Source organism: Felis catus, chromosome E1 (genome assembly GCF_018350175.1).
Source record: "Felis catus isolate Fca126 chromosome E1, F.catus_Fca126_mat1.0, whole genome shotgun sequence".
Taxonomy (NCBI): Eukaryota; Metazoa; Chordata; class Mammalia; order Carnivora; family Felidae; genus Felis; species Felis catus.
The window spans coordinates 6,915,149-6,934,772 of record NC_058381.1 but is presented as its reverse complement, the minus strand read 5'-3'; the positions used below and the strand labels follow the sequence as shown (position 1 = coordinate 6,934,772).

At 45.6% G+C, this 19,624-nt stretch overlaps 1 protein-coding gene across 6 annotated transcripts in view; it reads right to left on the bottom strand.

Annotated features, from left to right (window-relative positions):
- ARHGAP44 (Rho GTPase activating protein 44) overlaps window positions 1-19,624 on the bottom strand; it is a 183,404-nt gene that overhangs the window by 49,435 nt on the left and 114,345 nt on the right. For all 6 annotated transcript variants that reach the window (XM_023244132.2, XM_023244136.2, XM_023244131.2 and 3 more), the window contains 2 exons: window positions 12,247-12,358; window positions 7,931-8,007 (listed from right to left, as the gene is read on the bottom strand). In XM_023244132.2, coding sequence (XP_023099900.1) covers window positions 7,931-8,007; window positions 12,247-12,358 — 189 coding nt within the window. The remainder of the gene's footprint in view (window positions 1-7,930; window positions 8,008-12,246; window positions 12,359-19,624) is intronic.

The following is a 19,624-nucleotide window of genomic DNA, read 5'->3' as shown; positions in this document are numbered from 1 at the left end:
TTGCTGTCAACATTGAGAGGCGGCGCTCATATTTTTTTCCTTAAACGTTTCTCTTTTCGCGGACAAGACCCGCCGTTGCAGGCAGGCGCTGGGGGCAGGTTGGGTGGCAAAGCTGCTGCTCTGGCGTTATCAGGGAGATACCCACAAAGCAGCCCCCCCCCCCCGGAAGGAAGGCTACCTAGATGGTAGCAGGTGTCACGGGGTCAGCAGCGGGTTCCTCGTGTGATCAGGACGTCAGGACAGCCAACACCTGTCTGCAGTCTAACACCTGCCTGAAAATCGGGGTGGGGGGGGCAGCGAGGGGAAGGGGGCCCTGGTGGGGGTCACTGCCCAGACCGCAGTGCAGCTGTGTTTCAGCGGGGGCTCATGGGGCCCAAGCTGCCAGATGTCTCAATTGCCAAGAGAAGCTGGCAACTGTCACAGGAACCCTCCTGATGAAATATGGCAACAGGTGGGGCGCCTGGGTGGCGCAGTCGGTTAGGCGTCCGACTTCAGCCAGGTCACGATCTCGCGGTCCCTGAGTTCGAGCCCCACATCAGGCTCTGGGCTGATGGCTCGGAGCCTGGAGCCTGTTTCCGATTCTGTGTCTCCCTCTCTCTCTGCCCCTCCCCCGTTCATGCTCTGTCTCTCTCTGTCCCAAAAAAAAAAAAAAAAAAAAAACAAAAAACCACATTGAAATATGGCAACAGGTTAAATAGTTTCTCCCTCTTTTTTTTTAAGTTTATCTATTTATTTTGAGAGAGACAGGGAGAGAGACTCCCAAGCAGGCTCCGCACTGTCAGCACAGAGCCTGATGCGGGTCTCGACCTCACAAACCATGAGATAACGAAAGCAAGACTCAGACGCTTAATCAAATGAGCCAACCCGGCACCCCTAAATACTTTTTATAAAATTTATTTATTTATTTTGAGGGGTGGGGCAAGTGGGGGAGGGACAGAGACAGAGGGAGAGAGAGAGAAAATCCCAAGCAGGCTCCATACTGTTAGCGCGGAGTCTGACGTGGGGGGTCGATCTCGCAGACCGTGAGATCACAACCTGAGTGGAAACCAAGAGTTGGATGCTTGACCAACTGAGCCATCCAGGCGCCCCTAAATAATTTCTCTCAGACACCATACAGGCCAATAGCATACAGACCACACTGGACGGCCCTGCAGATACCATTTGGCTCTCACACCATCCAACATAAAGGCAAAAGATAACGTGACCCTCACTTTGAGAGTCACAATCTCTTCTTACCCTCAGGACATACAGAGGGGTCCAAGGCTGCGACACAAGAAGAGGAAATAATAGTCATCTTTGCTATTAGCAAAATAACAACAACAACAACAACAACAACAACAACAACAACAACGGATTCTGTATTCCTTAGAGAAATGCATTCACGGGAAAATTACTTAAAAAGCCTTTGGGACGTCAAGCTGGCTTGAAGGTCCAGAGACGGACACACAGGTCTTGGGAACCATTCCTCGCTCAAGGAAAGAATTCAAGGCAAAATTGAAAGGAAATACTCTACTCAAAGATGTTTCAAAATCTAAACTAACAGAGAAGGATTAATACAAATTCCTGGGGAATTCTTTCTCATAAAATGGTTTGTCCTACAGAAAGGATACATTTAATAGACATCGGGAGGTTTGTTTAAGCATTTGAAACAAAGTATTAAAGTGTTGTGGATGAGGTGCTTGGGTGGCTCAGTTAAGTGTCTGACTTCAGCTCAGGTCAGGATCTCACGGTTCGTGAGTTCCAGCCCTGCGTCCGGCTCTGTGCTGACAGCTCAGAGCCCAGAGCCTGCTTCGGATTCTGTGCCTCCCTCTCTCTCTGTTCCTCCCCCGATCTCACTCTCTCTTTCTCAAAAATAAATACAGTGTTTAAAAAATTTAACAAAAAATAAAATTTTAAAAATAAAGCATCGTAGGGCTTTTAAATAAAATAGGAGACTCCATGGATGTCATTTAGATCACTGATAATGAATAGGGTAGATTATGAGATCAAGCTCTGGGGCGCCTGGCTCGCTCAGTCGGTGGAGCATGTGGCTCTCGTTCTCAGGGTTGTGAGTTCAAGCCCCACCTTGGGCGTGAGCCTACTTTAAAAAATATATATATATAATATATATATATTTTATATATATATATATATAAAGCTATTATATATATATATATATATATATATATATATATATATATATGGCTATAACCATCATTTGGCTCATGCTACCTAACGAAAAAATAACTAACCAATATAGGTGTGAAAAAATAAGTAAACGAAGTGACCGCAGACACGGATTTTTATGGCTTCAAAGATCTGGATTAGATTAAAAAATAAAACAATTATACTTAACGTGGGTGTATTAAAATGAGGACATTTTCCTACATTACCTTTCTTTTCTTCCTTATTTCCTTCTATTTTCCCCATAAATTCTACCCCTTGGCCCACATCTTGGTAATTTATTTATTTGTTCCTCTGAGTGTGTAATTTTTTTTTATTTTTTAATTAATTATTTTTTTTTTTAGAGAGAGAACATGTGCGAGCAGGGAAGAGGAGGAGACAGAGAGAGACAGAGAGAGAGAGAGAGAGAGAGACAGAGAGGAGAGAGAGAGAGAGAGAAGGAGGGAGGGAGGGGGGGAGGGAGGGAATCTTAAGCAGGCTCCACACTCAGTGCAGAAATCCTGGTGCAGGGCTCGAACTCGCGAACTGTGAGATCATAACCTGACCCAAGATCAAGAATCAGATGCTCAACCAACTGAGCCAACCAGGCACCCCCCACATCTTGGTAGTTTAAAATCCTACATCTTTCCCCTCCTTTTATAGGGAATTTTATTCATAATAGATAAATCACCTATTTTGAGATCACAAAGTAGTGATAAGATGTGGAGTGAGACTGTGGAAATAAAGAATAAAATGACAAGGAAAACACAGAAACATGTGTATGGACAGTAATCCGCCGGGAAAAGAGACCTTAACCGTGAATTTCAAGGTACGGTGGTCTTGCCAGCCACCTGTTCTATAAATAAACCCAAGAACTGTCCTGCTTTGTCAAGAGAAGAAAACAGGGATTCTTGACCAAGAAGCGTGAGCTTTAAAATTTGCAGAGCAGAAAGGTCTGCTGTGACACCATCGTTCGCTGGGAAAGATGTCATCACTATACAATCTGGGGGAGGTGGAGACAGAATACCGGCTGGCTTTCCTGAAGGCGAGAGGAGAGAAAAGGGCCAGAAATAAGGGTATGAGATTTTAGGGATCAGGAGGAGGGTCAAGAGGGCAAATGCAAGAGAAGTTCAAGGCAACCGGAAGTCAAGAGGAAGACTTTTCAGAACGGGAATGTTCCTGTAATGGGACATTTATTTCCTCCGGCCAGTCTCCCCCTTTCCTGTGTCACTGTCATCCTCTGCTTTGTGAGGCCCTGCCCCACTCCTGCTCCGATGTGTGGGCCCCAGGGAGCAGCCAGTTTGGCATGGCCCTCACCGTGAGTGGTCCAGATGAGGGTCCCTGATGCAAACCAACCCCGTGCCCCCACCCTTCATCACTGTGACCAACTGACAGGCCAAGAAAGTGGCATGTAAGCAAAGTCCAGACAAACGAGCCTCTCCTTTGTACTTCTAGAACTAGAAAGGGTCAAGGGTCATGCTGAAGAGACATGAGCCTAGAGGACCATGAAGACAATGGACGGAAGAGGCCCGTATGTGGAGAGCACAGATGACAGATGAAGAACAGCTATTGCCCTCCCTTCCAGAGGTACTTAAATCGGCCACAGCTCCAGAATTCAATTCTAATTAGCCACTTCCTTACTTCCATGAGCTACTCAGGATCCTTCCCCAAACTCTCCTGCTTTTATTTATATTAGTTTATCTGCTTCTGAAGAAGGCAGGTGTCTTAATCTGCTCAGGATGCCATGATAATATGCCACACACCTGGGAGCTTGAACAACAGGAATTGGTTTTCTCATAGTTCTGAAGACTGCAAGTCCCAGGTCAAGGCTCTGGCAAGGTTTGGGTTTGGGGAGGGCTCTGTTGCTGGTTGGCAGAGAGCTGCCTCCTCACTCCTCAGCACACAGCCCTTCCTCTGAGCGTGGAGAGAGAAAGAAATCTCTCTTTCTCTTCTTATAAGGCCACCAACCCTACTGGATTAAGGCCCTCCCCTTACGACCTGACTTCACCTTAATTACTTCAGAAAGGCCCTATCTCCAAAGACAGTAGGGATTAGTGCTTCGACATATGGATTTGGGGAGGGAAAACACAATTTAGTCCACAGTGGGACCCAGAAGCATCAATTCAGCAGAAATATGACGTGTTCTGGACTCAGAAGGGTTGATATTAGATACATGCCCAGAAAAAAAGTGAGGCAGACTTTGGAAAGGAATGGGGCTCCTTCTGTAACCATTGTCCAACCAAACCTATCACAGAAAAGACATTTGTATAACATTCAATTCAGTTCAATTCAGTTCAGTTCAATTCAATTCAGTTCCATTCAGTTCAATTCAATTCAGTTCAGTTCAATTCAGTTCGGCTCAATTCAATATAGTTCAGTTCAGCTCAATTCAATATAGTTCAGTTCAGTTCAGTTCAATTCAGTTCAGCTCAATTCAATATAGTTCAATTCAGTTCAATTCAATTCAGTTCAATTCAATTCGCATCTTTAATCCAGTGTAAAGCTTCCTTGAGTTTTTCCTCCATCCGCCTTATCTACAATCTTTTACTCAGCTTTGGTCTTCTCTGAGGATATGAAGGCTTATCAAATTGGCTTTTGAAACAGATAAACCAGATATACTCGGATAGAGGTAAAGACACACCTCGAATTCGAATTAAACACTGGAAAAATGAGGTGGATTTGACACTACTCACCCTAGTTGTAGTAGAATTCAAAGATCTAGTCACAGTGATCAAGAGCGTGTGTCCACCTGGGACACGCTGCACAGTGGAGAGCGTAACTCATGAAGGACCAAACAAACAAGACTAAAGAAAGGTCTAATAATCAGAAGGAGAACATCACAAAGAACAGAACCTAACAAGTGCAAACTGACCACACGGGGAGGCTGGGAGGGGTGGAGATCAGGGCAGGGAGAACCCAACTGTTCCAGAAGAGCGGCTGGTGATCTTGCTATTGAACATTTGGTCTTACTCTCACTGCTGCCTCTCGGGATGCAGTCCTCACGTGGGCTGACGAGCCAGGGGTCAGGGAAAAGGCAGAAGTTGGGGGTGGGTTGGCTTCCGAAACAAGGAGGGTTGTCAAGGGTCTCAGCTGAAGTTCAGAGGCATAAAGATTTGGATAGGGGAGGTAGCGATTTCCTCCCCGAATCCCAGCATATAAGAGATGACGGGCTGGAAATGTGCAAGAGTTCATTATATGGCAGAGTTCATTAAATCATGGAAGGCAGGTTCCTAACGATGCTTCTCTATGGTTTCAGAATCTCTACGCCACTGGGTGTCACCATCAAAAACACACCATGTGACCAGATGGACCATGACTGCCCACGCACTCCCCATCTCATAAGGAGAGTGAACAAAAATACGAATGTAGAGACAGCAACTGCGAGCCCCTGATGCTGCTAGCATCTGGCCCCCCAACCAGAAGCTCCGTGTTGGAAATTCAGGTTTCCCTTACAAAAGCAGAGAGAAGCCCTCTGGGCTAAGAACCAGGTCCCCACAGAAGGAAATCACTCTACAAACCCAGGAGCAAGGCATCTACCAATGGGACCAACAGCATGTGTTTCCTCCTCCTGTGTGACTCCCACATGTGGGTCTTGAATGCTGACGTCATGGGAGCATCTGCATGTGACCCAAGCATGTAGTCGTGAGCGATGCCAAATGAATACTCCCCATACAACCTGCTCGGTCTTCCTCCACGTACGCTAAGGAGAGAGCCTCAGGGGGCGCCTGGGTGGCTCTGTTGGTGAAGCGTCCAACTCTTGATTTCGGCTCAGGCCATGATCTCACGGCGCGTGAGATCGAGCCCTGCGTCAGGCTCCGCGCTAACAGTATGGGGCCTGCTTGGGATTCTCTCTCTCCCTCCCTCTCTCTGCCCCTCCCCTGCTCATGCTCTCTCTCTCTCTCAAAATATATATGTAAACTTTGGGGCGGGGAAGGAGAGAGCCTCAGATCTGGGTCAGAATAGCTCTGACAACCTTTTTGTTCCTCTTCCTTCTTAACAGAAGAAGAGTGTCAGCATCACCACCTTCCGTAGGCAAGGGATTTAACACCACTGGCTTTGCTTTTGTCCCGGTCACTTTCAGGTGTAGCCAGTACATATACAGCAGGGGCTACCGCATTTCGGTTTCTGGGAGTGCTCCACAATGTTTCTAACAGATTCACTGGGAAGAAGTGAATCAACTTCTTACCAGATGTGTGGCTACAGATGCCCCCAAAACCGTTCAGGTGGACTGGGAGTCTGGGAAACACAAAATTAACTAAAGAAATCTTTGTTGTCTCTGTTGATACAACCCGTTCTATTTCTGGTCTTGGGGGACTGGCCTACATTTCCTATTGGTCCGGATGCAGAATTCCAGGGTCTGAACCAGTTACCGTAGCTGCCTCCTTTTGTAAAGCAGTTGCAAAGTGTTAAAAAAAAAAAAAAAAAAAAAAAAGGGATAAACGTGATTTCATTGGACACTGAAAACAATCCTCAAGTCAACCCACAAGTGGCGTTATTACCCGTGGGCAGGTGAGGGCACTGGAGTTCGGGGGGCAGGTGGACTGAGTAACCTAACCAGGTGGCCTGGATCTGGGAACCTCACCAGAGATTCCTGGTTCAGGATTCTATATTGCATCTCTCGGCCCAAGCAGATCCGTCTATTCGGGGTTTGTTTTTGTTTCTTTTTCTCAGGAAAATCAAAAAAGAGCTGTGCAGGTGATTAAAACGGACCGCCCAAAGGGCCTAGAGTCGAACCAAAACGTGCCTTCCACATTCGTATTCGTGAACCTACATTCCTTCGAGGTGTGAGCTTGGGCGCACACACCAGTGCAAGGATTAGAAAGGTGGATACGCGCCATTGGGACAAAAGGAGGCCAGAGTCAATGGTGGCGTCTCGGAGCCTCTGGAGGTTCCCCTGCTGTAACAGGCGCTTTCTGGGGGCTTCTGGGAGACAGTGTCGGAGGAGGACAGCACAGTGGGAATGGTGCTTCCCTCATAATAGTCTTGGGTTCAGAACACGGCTACAGAGGGGACAGCTGCACCACTGGCCCCTTCTACCCCAGCCACACTGCCTTCGTGCTGTACCCTGGATATGGCAGCCTGACTCCCCACCTCAGGACCTCTGCACGTGCTCTTCCTGCTGTGATGAATCCTTCTGCGCCCAATCTCTGCATGGCTACCTCCTTGTCATTTGTGTCCCAGATCAAGTGTCACCTCCTCCAAAAAAGCCTCCTCTGTTTTAGCGTACCTAATGTTGTTGCCTTCCTTTCTCCATCATTCTCTCTCAAAATTGCACTGTGCTTTTTTTTTATTATTATTAATTAATTTTGAGAGACTGAGACAGAGAGAGCGTGTGCGTGAGCAGGGAGAGGGACAGAGAGAGAATCCCAAGCAGGCTCCGCACCGTCAACACAGAGCCCAACATGGGGCTCGATCTCACGAACTGTGAGATCACGACCCGAGCTGAAACCCAGAGTCGGATGTTTCACCGACCGAGCCCCCCAGGCATCCCAAATGCCGTCTTCTTTATATGACTCACGGCTGCCCGAGATCACCACGTGTTCACTCCTCATCTAGGGTTTCTGTCTCCCACACTAGACTTCAGCCCCCAAGAGAGCAGGGACCCCATGTCTCTGACTCATGACTCTTACTGCCAGTGCCTGGCCCATTGCGAGTGCTCGGAAAAACTTAGTCAATGAAAACATACTCAACATGCAAACCCCTACACGCAAAGCCCTACACGCCACCCCCCCCCAAATATGATCACTATTCCTTCCAAGAAGCAAAAATGAAAGCGGAGAAACTCTACCTTGTTCGTGACGAATCCATATCCAACACCAACTTTGCTAAATGTTTCCTCTGCTTCTGAATATTTGGGATTTCCACCTGTGGTTACAGAAGAGACATAGTCAAACTGAAGTTCCAGACAAATTCTTTTCGTTTTTTAAATGTATATTTTTTAAATTTTTTTTAATGTTATTTTGAGAGAGAGACAGAGACAGAGACAGAGAGAGAGAGAGAGAGAGAGAGAGAGAGAGAGAGAACGAACCAGCAGGTGTGGGGCAGAGAGAGAGGGAGACACGAAATCCGAAGCAGGTGCTTCAGGCTCCAAGCTGTCAGCACAGAGCCCGACACAGGGCTCGAACTCACGGAGCACAAGATCATGACCTCAGCTGGAGTTGGATGCTTAACCGACTGAGCTACCCGGGCACCCCAAGTTCCAGATAAATTCTTAAAGAACTACGGACAGCCAGCCATCCAACAAGTGTGGTGGAGGGCTCCCAAGCCTTATTTCTGGATGAAACTTTTGATTCTTGATCCTGAGTTGACCTCTGCTCTTTTTTTCACCGGACACCTGCCAGGCCCCCCATCACCCAGACCCTGTAGGGGTTCTGCTCTGCTCTGCTCACTGATGCCTGGCCTCATTCTTGTTCCTACCTCAGCCAGAAAAAAAAAAAAAAGGCTCAATCCCAGCTCTGTCCTCCACACCAGGGTCACAAGTGGAGAGCAAAGCAGAAAGAGTGGACACACGGACCTAATTCAAAACAGACAGCAGGCGGATGACGGAGACGAGTCTCAGGAGACCTGAGATCCGATGAGGAATGCAATCAGGACATATTTTTATAGAAATTCAGTAAGAAGTTTTTCCAAAATAAAGACCAAATAAACACAGCCATGGCTTTGCTCGGCTACAGCAAGTTCTTCCGTAGTGGGTGTATGTGGATGCTCTTTTTCTATTTTTATTTCTAAAAAAATGACTTCTCTCAACATCCCGGGGTGTGGGATTTGGGGTCCAGGCTTCGCCAAAGTGGGGCAGGAAGTGAGAATTTCGAAGGGAAAATTGGCTGTACATTGAAACCAGCATCATCTCAGGCTATGTTTTTTTTTTTTTTTTTAAACGTTTATCTACCTTTGAGACAGAGAGAGACAGAGCATGAACAGGGGAGGGGCAGAGAGAGAGGGAGACACAGAATCTGAAACAGGCTCCAGGCTCTGAGCTGTCAGCACAGAGCCCGACGCGGGGCTCGAACTCACAGACCGTGAGATCGTGACCTGGCTGAAGTCGGACGCTTAACCGACTGCGCCACCCAGGCGCCCCTCAGGCTATGGTTTTTATAGAGAAGGGAGAAATGGGAAGAAGATCTTCTGAGCAGGGATGACTGACGTATGGGGGCTAATAACTTCTGGCAGGTAAGAGAAGATGTGGCCCTGGGCTCCCAGAGTCATCACTGCCCCCAGAAGCAAAGTTGGAGGGTCACAGGGACATCTGGGTGGTGTTAAGTGAGCCTCAGCATCCAGGTCAAACACACCCCTCGGGTTTCAGTCAGGCTTTGCTTGGGACCCCAAACCACCTTTATGAAGAGAGAAGGGCCTCTCACGCACACTGTTGGTTGAGCAATGGCCTCTAACCGGATGGTATCTGAGAAGTCTAGAGCTGATCTCTGTCAAACCACCATATATAGGATTTTCTCCTTGAATACTTTTAGGCAGCCAAGTATTTATTTGCCCATACATTCTGTCACAAAAATTGCATCGGGAGATGTGGAGGTGCTGGGGGCAGTCCGGGAAGGAAACCAGACGTGGTCTGGAGCAATGCTAATCCAATATGGTAGCCTCTAGCTCCTGGTGGCTACATCATTTTAAATTCTCAGGAACACAACAATAGCCAAACTGTGGAAAGAGCCTAAATGTCCATCAACTGATGAATGGATAAAGAAATTGTGGTTTATATATACACAATGGAATACTACGTGGCAATGAGAAAGAATGAAATCTGGCCTTTTGCAGCAACGTGGATGGAACTGGAGAGTGTGATGCTAAGTGAAATAAGTCACACAGAGAAAGACAGATACCATAGGTTTTCACTCTTATGTGGATCCTGAGAAACTTAACAGAAGACCATGGGGGAGGGGAAGGAAAAAAAAAAAAAAAGGTTAGAGAGGAAGGGAGCCAAAACCTCTTAAAAACTGAGAACAAACTGAGGGTTGATGGGGGCTGGGGGGGGGAGATGAGGGTGGGTGATGGGCACTGAGGAGGGCACCTGTTGGGATGAGCACTGGGTGTTGTAAGGAAACCAATGTGACAATAAATTTCATCTTTAAAAAAAAATTAAAAAAAATTCTCAGGAGCAAAAATTAAACAAAATTAAAAATTGAATTCCTCAGTCACACTAACCACATTTCAAGAGCTCAATGGCCATGGGTGGCTACTGGAGAACAAACTGTGCAGATGTAAAGCATTTACATCACTGCAGGCAGCCGGACAGAATGGTACCCAGGGAGGTTTTATAGGACCAACTAGAGGCCATCGGGGGGAGTCCGGGGTTCAAGGCAAATAAAACCCCCAAGCGTTTCCTTTCTTACTTGACACACAATTTTACTTGGTGGAAGCCAGCAAAATCGTCAGAGACCTCAAGGTGTCTTTGTAATAAAATCGTTTTTATTTAGCACCCTTTAAAATCCAGGGATGAAGGAGATTAAGAGCACACTTATTAATGTTTGTTTATTTTTGAGAGAGACAAAATGTGAATGGAGGAGGGGCCGAGAGAAAGGGGGAGACACAGAATCCGAAGTGGGATCCAGGCTCTGAGCTGTCAGCACAGAGACCGACACGGGGTTCGAACCCACGAACCGCGAGATCATGACCTGAGCTAAAGTCGGACGCTCAACCGACTGAGCCACCCAGGCATCCCAAGAGCACAATTATTTTGAGGCGCACTGAGTAACGTACAGAATTGTTGAATCAGTATGTTGTACAGCTGAGGCTAATATAACACTGTGTGTTAACCACACTGGAATTCATGCAAATAAACTAAACTAAAATGAATAAAATAAAAAAATAAATAAAATAAAAATAAAAAAAATTAAAGGGGCGCCTGGGTGGCGCAGTCGGTTAAGCGTCCGACTTCAGCCAGGTCACGATCTCGCGGTCCGTGAGTTCGAGCCCCGCGTCGGGCTCTGGGCTGATGGCTCAGAGCCTGGAGCCTGTTTCCGATTCTGTGTCTCCCTCTCTCTCTGCCCCTCGCCCGTTCATGCTCTGTCTCTCTCTGTCCCAAAAATAAATAAACGTTGAAAAAAAAATTAAAAAAAAAAAAAAATAAATAAATTAAAATAAAATGAATGAATAAATAAAATAAAAATAAAACAAAAATAAAATAAAATAAAAATAAGATAAATAAAATAAACTAATAATATAAAAGAAAAAATAAAATGAATAAAATAAAATAAAATAAATGAATAAAATGAATAAAGTAAGTAAAATAAAATGAATAAAATAAAATAAAAAGTAAATGAATAAAACAAAATAAAAAATAAATAAAACAAAATAAAAAATAAAATAATAAAATAAAATGAGTAAAATAAAATAAAATAAAAATAAATTAAAATAACAAAATAAATGAACAAAACAAATAAAAGTAAAATAAAAAATAAAAGAAAACAATAAGATAAATAAAATAAACTAATATAAAATAAAAGAAAAAATAAAATGAGTGAAATAAAAATAAAATAAAATAAATGAATAAAATAAAATGAATAAAATAAGTAAAATAAAATTGAATAAAATAAAATAAAAATAAAAGTAAATGAACAAAACAAAATAAAAAATAGAATAAAAAACAAAATAAAACGAAAATAAAATAAAAATAAATTAAAATAAATGAATAAAATAATAAAATAAATAAAATAAAAATAAGGTAAATAAACTAATAAAAGAAAAAATAAAATGAATAAAATAAGTACAATAAAATAAAAGAATAAAATGAATAAAGTACAATAAAAATAATCAAATCAAATCAAATAAATCCATGTACACATAACCTGTGAGCCCCTACGGAGTCTCCTTCTGAGGAAGGGCTGCCTTCATTTCAGTGAAGACTAGAGATGGGTGGAGGGCAGGGACAGTGTAGGTCTAGCAGTGTAGACCCTGGTGGGGAAGGAGGTCCAGTGCCAGCTTCATTCCCTTCCCCAGCGGAACGCCAACAGACACGAGTACGGTTGGGAGACAGAGCTGACAAACCGTGGACGGGGCTGTCACACCAGGGAATCCTGACCACGCGGACAGGCAGTAATCATCCGTGGCGGAAAACAGTCTCACAGCGCGGGTGGCCTCATCCCCACTGCTTACCTCGGCCAGCAAAAACAGGGGCTCAATCACGTCTCTCTCCACCTGCAGCTCGAAGTGGATCAGCTCCTGAGCCAGCTTGTCCTCGGTCTCTCCGCAGAGTTTCAGCATCTTCCTGCAACAGGAGGGGGAAGCCAGGCTGAAAACCCCAGAAGGCAAGAGGTCACCTGCAACCACCATCCTCCTCTCAAGGCTGGGTAAGCTTTCAGGGGATGGTGTTCCTACACTGGCTGGTTCCCCTGCTACAACACTGACCAACGTGCTCCGTTCATTTGCATTTCTGAAATTTTCAGGGTTTTTTTTTTAACATTTATTTTTTGGGAAGGGGCAAGCAGGAGAGGGGCAGAGAGAGAGGGACAGGGGATCCAAAGAGGGGTCTGCGCTGACGGGCTGACAGCAGTGAGCCCGATATGAGGCTTGAACTCATGAATCATGAGCTCATGAAATCATGAGCTGAGCCGAAGTCGGAGGCTCAACCGACTGAGCCACCTAGGCGCCCCTGAAATTTTCAGTTTTTTAAAATGATGCTAAGTACCTACCGTGTGCTTGGAGTAAAGGGAACATGTAGGGAAATATAAGAGAGGTGTGGGGAGCACAGACTCATGCATGCTGAATGCACACTCCTCTAAGACCCAGATGCTTCTATCTGCCCGGAGCACTGGAAAACTAGCTATAACCGATACACGAACAAACCAACATCTTTAAACACATTCCAAAAGCTTCAATTGCAAGAGGCTCTTAGAGACAGAAAACCCCTTCTCTTAAGCCGTGACAACTTACCTTTGTAGAGAATGAACAATTATGCAGTGGAAAGTTGGAATGGAAAAACTGTTACAAAAGTGTGTTCGTAATGAGCAAATAACAGAAGACCTTGAATGAGTAGAAAGCTATATACCATATTCCTAGATGAGACGATACGTTATTTCAAGGATGTTAATGCCCCCTGAATGGGTCTACAGACAGTCCTCCTTTTGGGTGGTACCGTGCTAACTGAAACTCACGCAAAAAGTTTTTACAAATCAATAAAAGTATAAGAAGAGACCACTGTTACTTTTCAGTTAGTATGTATGTTTCCTGTTATGTTTACACTTTGATGACACATAAGCGGTCACATACAATACATGATACCAACGCCCCACCTGAACAAGTTCACATCAGGGGGCGCCTGGGTGATTAATCAGTTGATTAAGCATCTGACTTAGGCTCAGGTCACGATCTCAAGGTTCATGGGTTTGAGTGTGGGGCTCTGTCCTGATGACTCAGAGCCTGGAGCCTGCTTCGGATTCTGTCTCCCTCTCTCTCTCTGCCCCTCCCCCACTCACTGTCTCTGTCTCTCTGTGTCTCTCTCAAAAATAAACATTAAAAAAAAGAAACAAGTTCACAGCAATGGTTTTAGGCTGAACCTATCTGCTGCTTGCTTTTTTCACGCATCATCATCTTTGGGGCTTATGTGTCTCAATATCCACAGAATTAAGTCATTCTGGTGTATGCACTTTCACTCCACCATTTATTAACCCTTCCCATAATCAACACTGCCATTCCGTCCAGAGCTGCAGGACATATGTGCACGGTCTCTGTTTGCATGTGAGAATTTTTCTGTGCAAAGGCGAGGAGATACACATCCCCTTAACCTTACTAGAGATACCTGCTCTTTAAAGTGAGAATGCTAACTTCTCTCTCACCAGTGCAAATAGGAGTTCCCAACGCTCCACGCTCTCTCCAACCCTCAGTACCAGTAAGGCATTTAATTTCTGCCAAACTGGTGGGTGCAAAACATTACCCCCTCCTGGCTTTAATTCGCATTCCTTGGCTCCTGGAGAGACTGAAGATCTTTCCGTGTTTGGGGCCATTCAGGATTTCCTGTTCCACGATGTGCTTGTTCATGTTCTTTGATTATTTGTGTACCCGGATCTATTTATTTCATTTTATTTGTAGGAGTCCCTTATATATACTTAAAAATACGTGTGTGGAGGCAGAGTGGATTCACATTCTATTTCATATCTGCTGCAAATGGCAACTTCCAGGTCGTGGGCTTAGGATCATTGTTTTCTTCTTCTAATGGTGTCTTTGACCTAATTTGTCTGTTACTTACCTCCATGCTCCTGATGCTACTTTGTTGTTGTTGTTGTTGTTGTTGTTGTTGTTGTTGAATTGTAACCACTGGCTATTGACTGCCAACTGCGGAAAGTGAAAATTTAGCTACCTTTACACCTGACCTCCCTGCACCTATTTAGAGACCTTTAGTATTTGCACTGTATTTTTGACCCCATGTGTTTGATTCAGAGTCGTATATTGCGATCGCTGGTCTTTGCTGTGTATGTGTCCTCTCTGTGGAGTTAATAATCGCCTTGTTTCGGTTTGCGTGTTTATTTCTCTATAGACCTGATTGAACCCCAAACCCTCCACCACGAACTACTTTCTGTCTTAAGAAACTGAATCACACTGGATGTGAATGAATTTCAACTTCTCGAATTCTTCTCTGCCGGACCCGCGTCAACCTGGATTGAGTTTTCCTTCAATCCTTGGGCGTGGCCATCTTCCCGCATACTTTCTTCCCCATTTCCTGGGATTCTCCCTCCCTCTGTCCTGTGCTGGACAGACCTTATTTCCCACGTCCTGTGTCTATACCTCTTTCTCGGTCACTCCCTCAGTGTCGAGCACGTCTTGCTGAAGCTGTTTGAGAGAGTGTGTGGGAAGTCAGTTTTTTAAAAAAATTTTTAATGTTTATTCATTTTTAAGAGAGACAGAGACAGAGCATGAGCAGAGGAGGAGCAGAGACAGAGGGAGACACAGAATCTGAAGTGGGATCCAGGCTCTGAGCTATCAGCACAGAGCCTGATGTGGGGCCCGAACCCTGAACTGTGAGCTCACGACCTGAGCCAAAGTCGGATGCTTAACCAACTGAGCCGCCCAGGCACCCCTTGGGAAGGCAATTGTTGAGACCTTGTGTGCCACAACATTCTCCTCTATTACCCTGAGTGTTGACTGACAGTGAGGATACTGAATTCTACACTGATCATCAGACGCCTTCAGAAATTTGAAGGCATTCCACAGTAATTAATCTTCTGTTCCCACTGTTGATCTTGGCAAGTCTGGAAGCATTCAGATTTCTGAGACTTTGTGACAATTTTTTTTTTTTTTTTTTTTTTTTTTTTTTTGCTCCAGAAGGTTGTAGAATCTTTTCACTTGTCACTCGGTCCTCACTAGTGGTGAGCCTGGCATTGGTTCAACTTTTTCTATTGTACCAGGAGCTCCGTGGGCCCTTTCAATAGAACAGCTCATGCCCTTCGGTTCTGGAAAACTCTCTCGGATTCCTTTATTACTACTACTATTACTGCTAGGATTATTTCTTCCTCTCCTTTTCTCTGAAGTCCTGCTATTCAGGCCTAAAACCTCCTGGATTCGCCTGCCAATCTTCCAACGTTTCTATTTTCCACGTCATGGTCATGTTTTTCTAGTCTCTGAATTTCTTCCACTTTATCTTCTAAACCTACCACTGAAAAAAAAGTTGTACGTTTTGTTTCCATGAGCTTGCTTTTGATCTCAGAGTATTTTTCCATAAGTTTTTTTTTTTTTAAGTTTATTTATGAGACAGAGAGGGCGAGCACGAGCAGGGAAGGAGCAGAGAAAAGAGGGAGAGAGAAGGAATCCCAAGCAGGTTCTATGCTGCCAGCTCAGAGCCAATGCAAGGCTGGAACTCTTGAACCTGCAAAACCATGACCTGAACCAAAACCAAGTTTGTGGCACCCCCATAAGCATTTTTTTTTATTTTTTTGAATGTTTGTTTATTTTTGAGAGAGAAAGGCAGAGCATGAGCGGGGGAGGGGCAGAGAGAGGGGAAGACACAGAATCCAAAGCAGGCTCCGGGCTCCGAGCTGTCAGCACAGAGCCCGACGTGGGGCTCGAACCCATGAACCGTGAGATCATGACCTGAGTCGAAGTCGGACGCTCAACCGGCTGAGCCACCCAGGCGCCCTGCTCCCCCCGCTTTTTTTTAAATTGACACCCTGGGCTGTTGTGTGGTTTTCTTTAAGTACTTTTTTTTTTCATTGAGATATAACTGACAAACATCCTTTTATTTCACGGACGCATTATTTTCTCTGATCACATGACAACGTTATGTGAAGCATTTTCCTGAAAGTATCTCCTCCCGACGTGGTATCTATTTCTCCCCAGTTACATTCCCTGCCCCCACCCCCAATTGTTTTGATATATAGGTTTCAGGTCAGACTTCCCTCCAACGTCTGGAGATCTGGCACGCCTGTCTATATTTAAGAGTGGAGACTTGGGGGCGCCTGGGCAGCTCAGTTGGTTAAGCATCCAACTTCAGCTCAGGTCATGATCTCGTGGTTTGTGAGTTCAAGCCCCACATCGGGCTCTGTGCTGACAGCTTGGAGCCTGCTTCAGATTCTTTGTCTCCCTTGCTCTCTGCCCCTCCCCTGCTCACGCTCTGTCTCTCTCTCTCAAAAATAAACATGAAAAAAAAAGAGTGGAGACTCAAAGCTGGGAGTACGTGAAGAAAGCCTATCGGCTTCGAGATCGTCTGTAGGATGGTCGAGCCGGGTCATATTAATTGGAGCAGTGTCCCCTCCAATATCTTTGATCTTTAGTCCATTCCTGTTGGGCCGGTCACATTTGCCAGGCTCTGGTTACTTTCCTGCCTAGAGAGCACGGGCCTGGGGAGGCTTGCAGAGGTCAGGGGGAAGAGACATGAAGAGTCTCAGCATCCAGTATGCGTCAGTCACTTTAACGCCTGAGACCCTTACACGGTGCCCGCGGTCGGGGGACACTCTGCTTTACCCCCTCCAGAGAACAAAGCTGCAGACTCTTCTGCTGGGCTTGGGCACAAGGGGATGAGAGTCTCCCAGGGCTGTGGATAAGGGCTGCATGTGAACCGTCCAAGTGGTACCCGACTAGGTTTTCATGCGCATGCCTAACTGCAATCCCTCGCCATTCTAGAGGTCCCGAGGGCCAGCAGCCCTGAACCAGTGAGCATTTTGGGACATAAGGGATGTGGCTCTCTGCAGAGCCTACTTCTGGCTCCGGAGTCCCCTTTCTGAGACCCACTAATACTGGGTCAGTTACCGGTACCATCCAGAACCTTTACAGCTTTCGCCAACTCTTGTTTTCTTTCCTGGCTTTCAGGCCTTTCCGGGTTTATTGGATGGTTGTGCTCAGTCTGTCATGTTTACCTGGGTGTCCCTCATCACCTGACCTTCAATCTACCTGTGTCACTATGTTTTGGGCAAGTCTCTGAAACCGCGTGGGTGTCTTATCCACCTGCGACTCTCCAGATTATGAGCAGTCGAGGTTATTTCGTCCTTTACAACTAGAGATACAGACCCAGCAAGTGCTCTCAATTTCACCTGCTGTTTGCCCTTTATTACGCTTTTCTCTTGGCCCGTGCTGCTCGTGTAGCCCCTCCTAGGGGGTGTTTTCTATTTTATCGGTTTCCCTTTACATCCTTTCACTAGTTTACAGGTTTTCCATCCTATTCCCTGTGTGGTGGCTCATTTTTCCAACATGCACACTATACACGGAAATGTGATACCTTTAAGAAAACACTTCTTGGGGCGCCTGGGTGGCGCAGTCGGTTAAGCGTCCGACTTCAGCCAGGTCACGATCTCGCGGTCCGGGAGTTCGAGCCCCACGTCGGGCTCTGGGCTGATGGCTCGGAGCCTGGAGCCTGTTTCCGATTCTGTGTCTCCCTCTCTCTCTGCCCCTCCCCCGTTCATGCTCTGTCTCTCTCTGTCCCAAAAATAAATAAACGTTGAAAAAAAAAAAAAAAAACGAAAACACTTCTTAACGTTTATTTTTGAGAGAGAGCAGAGCGCAAGCAGGGAAGGGGCAGAGAGAGAGGGAGGCACAGGATCCGAAGCAGGCTCCAGGCTCCGAGATGTCAGCACAGAGCCCGATGACGGGCTCAAACTCACGAGCCGTGAGATCATGACCGGAGCCGAAGCTGGATGCCTAACCGACTGAGCCCCCCAGGCCCCCCTCCCCCTGCTTTTTCAAATTCCCTATGTTGTACCTTTCATCTCTGTGACTGGGGAAGCCTGGCCCTCGCACCCCTCCCCTCTGGCCACCGTGAGTGTGTTCTCTATATTTATAGGTCTGTTTCTGCTTTGTTTGTTTTTGAGTCCACATGTAAATGAAATCATATAGTATTTGTCTTTCTCGGTCTGATTTATTTCACTTAGCATAAAACCCTCTAGGTCCATCCATGATCACAAGCGGCAACATCTTACTTTTTTACGGCTTAGTAATATTCCATCATATATAAACACACACACACACACACACACACACACCACTTGGGCTGCTTCCGAATCCTTGCTATAGTACATAATGCTACAACAAACACAGGAGGGCATATATGCTTGTGAATTCGGGTTTTTGTTTTCTTTGGGTGAATACCCAATAGCACGACTACTGGGCCGTAGAGTAGCTCTATTTCTAACTTTTGGAGGAACCTCCATCCTGTTTTCCAAAGTGGCACCTACCTGTTTGCATTCCCACCCACAGCGCACAAGGCTTCTTTCGCCGCCCCCTCCCACGCATCCTCGCCAACAGCTTGCCTCACGTTTTTAAAAAAAATTTTTTTTCAACGTTTATTTATTTTTGGGACAGAGAGAGACAGAGCATGAACGGGGGAGGGGCAGAGAGAGAGAGGGAGACACAGAATCGGAAACAGGCTCCAGGCTCCGAGCCATCAGCCCAGAGCCCGACGCGGGGCTCGAACTCACGGGCCGCGAGATCGTGACCTGGCTGAAGTCGGACGCTTAACCGACTGCGCCACCCAGGCGCCCCGTTGCCTCACGTTTTTAAATCATATTAAGTATGATTTGAATTTTTAAAAGTCCTGTTTGCTTTTTCTTTGATTCTATTCTCTCTCTCCCTCTCTTTTTTTTTTCCGTATCACTTGATTCTTTTGTTAAGGACTATTTTGTCTTTACATGTTAATTGACATACATAATATAATCAACGTATAACGGTATATATAACGGTATATTAGCTCTAGGTGCACGACACAATGATTCCATATTTGTATATATTGTGAAAAGAGCATGAGTAGTCTAGTTAACATGTGTCACCGTACATGGTTCCAAAAACACTCTTCCTTAAAAATACGGAATGTTTCACCCGCCTGTGTGTGTGTTACCCATTTCTGGGGGCCATGCTAACGTCTACTGTTCTGATTTGGGGGTACGTACTGCTAAAGCCTGCACTGTCCCTAATTTTTCAGCTTCATGTTAAGAACAGTTGCTTCATATCGACATTATGATTTCCTATTTTCCCTCCTATTATGCTACCATTTTTTAGCTCGTAGGGACCCGATTCTCCTGCTGACGGTGCCTGCTGATTCTCCCTCACGACGATT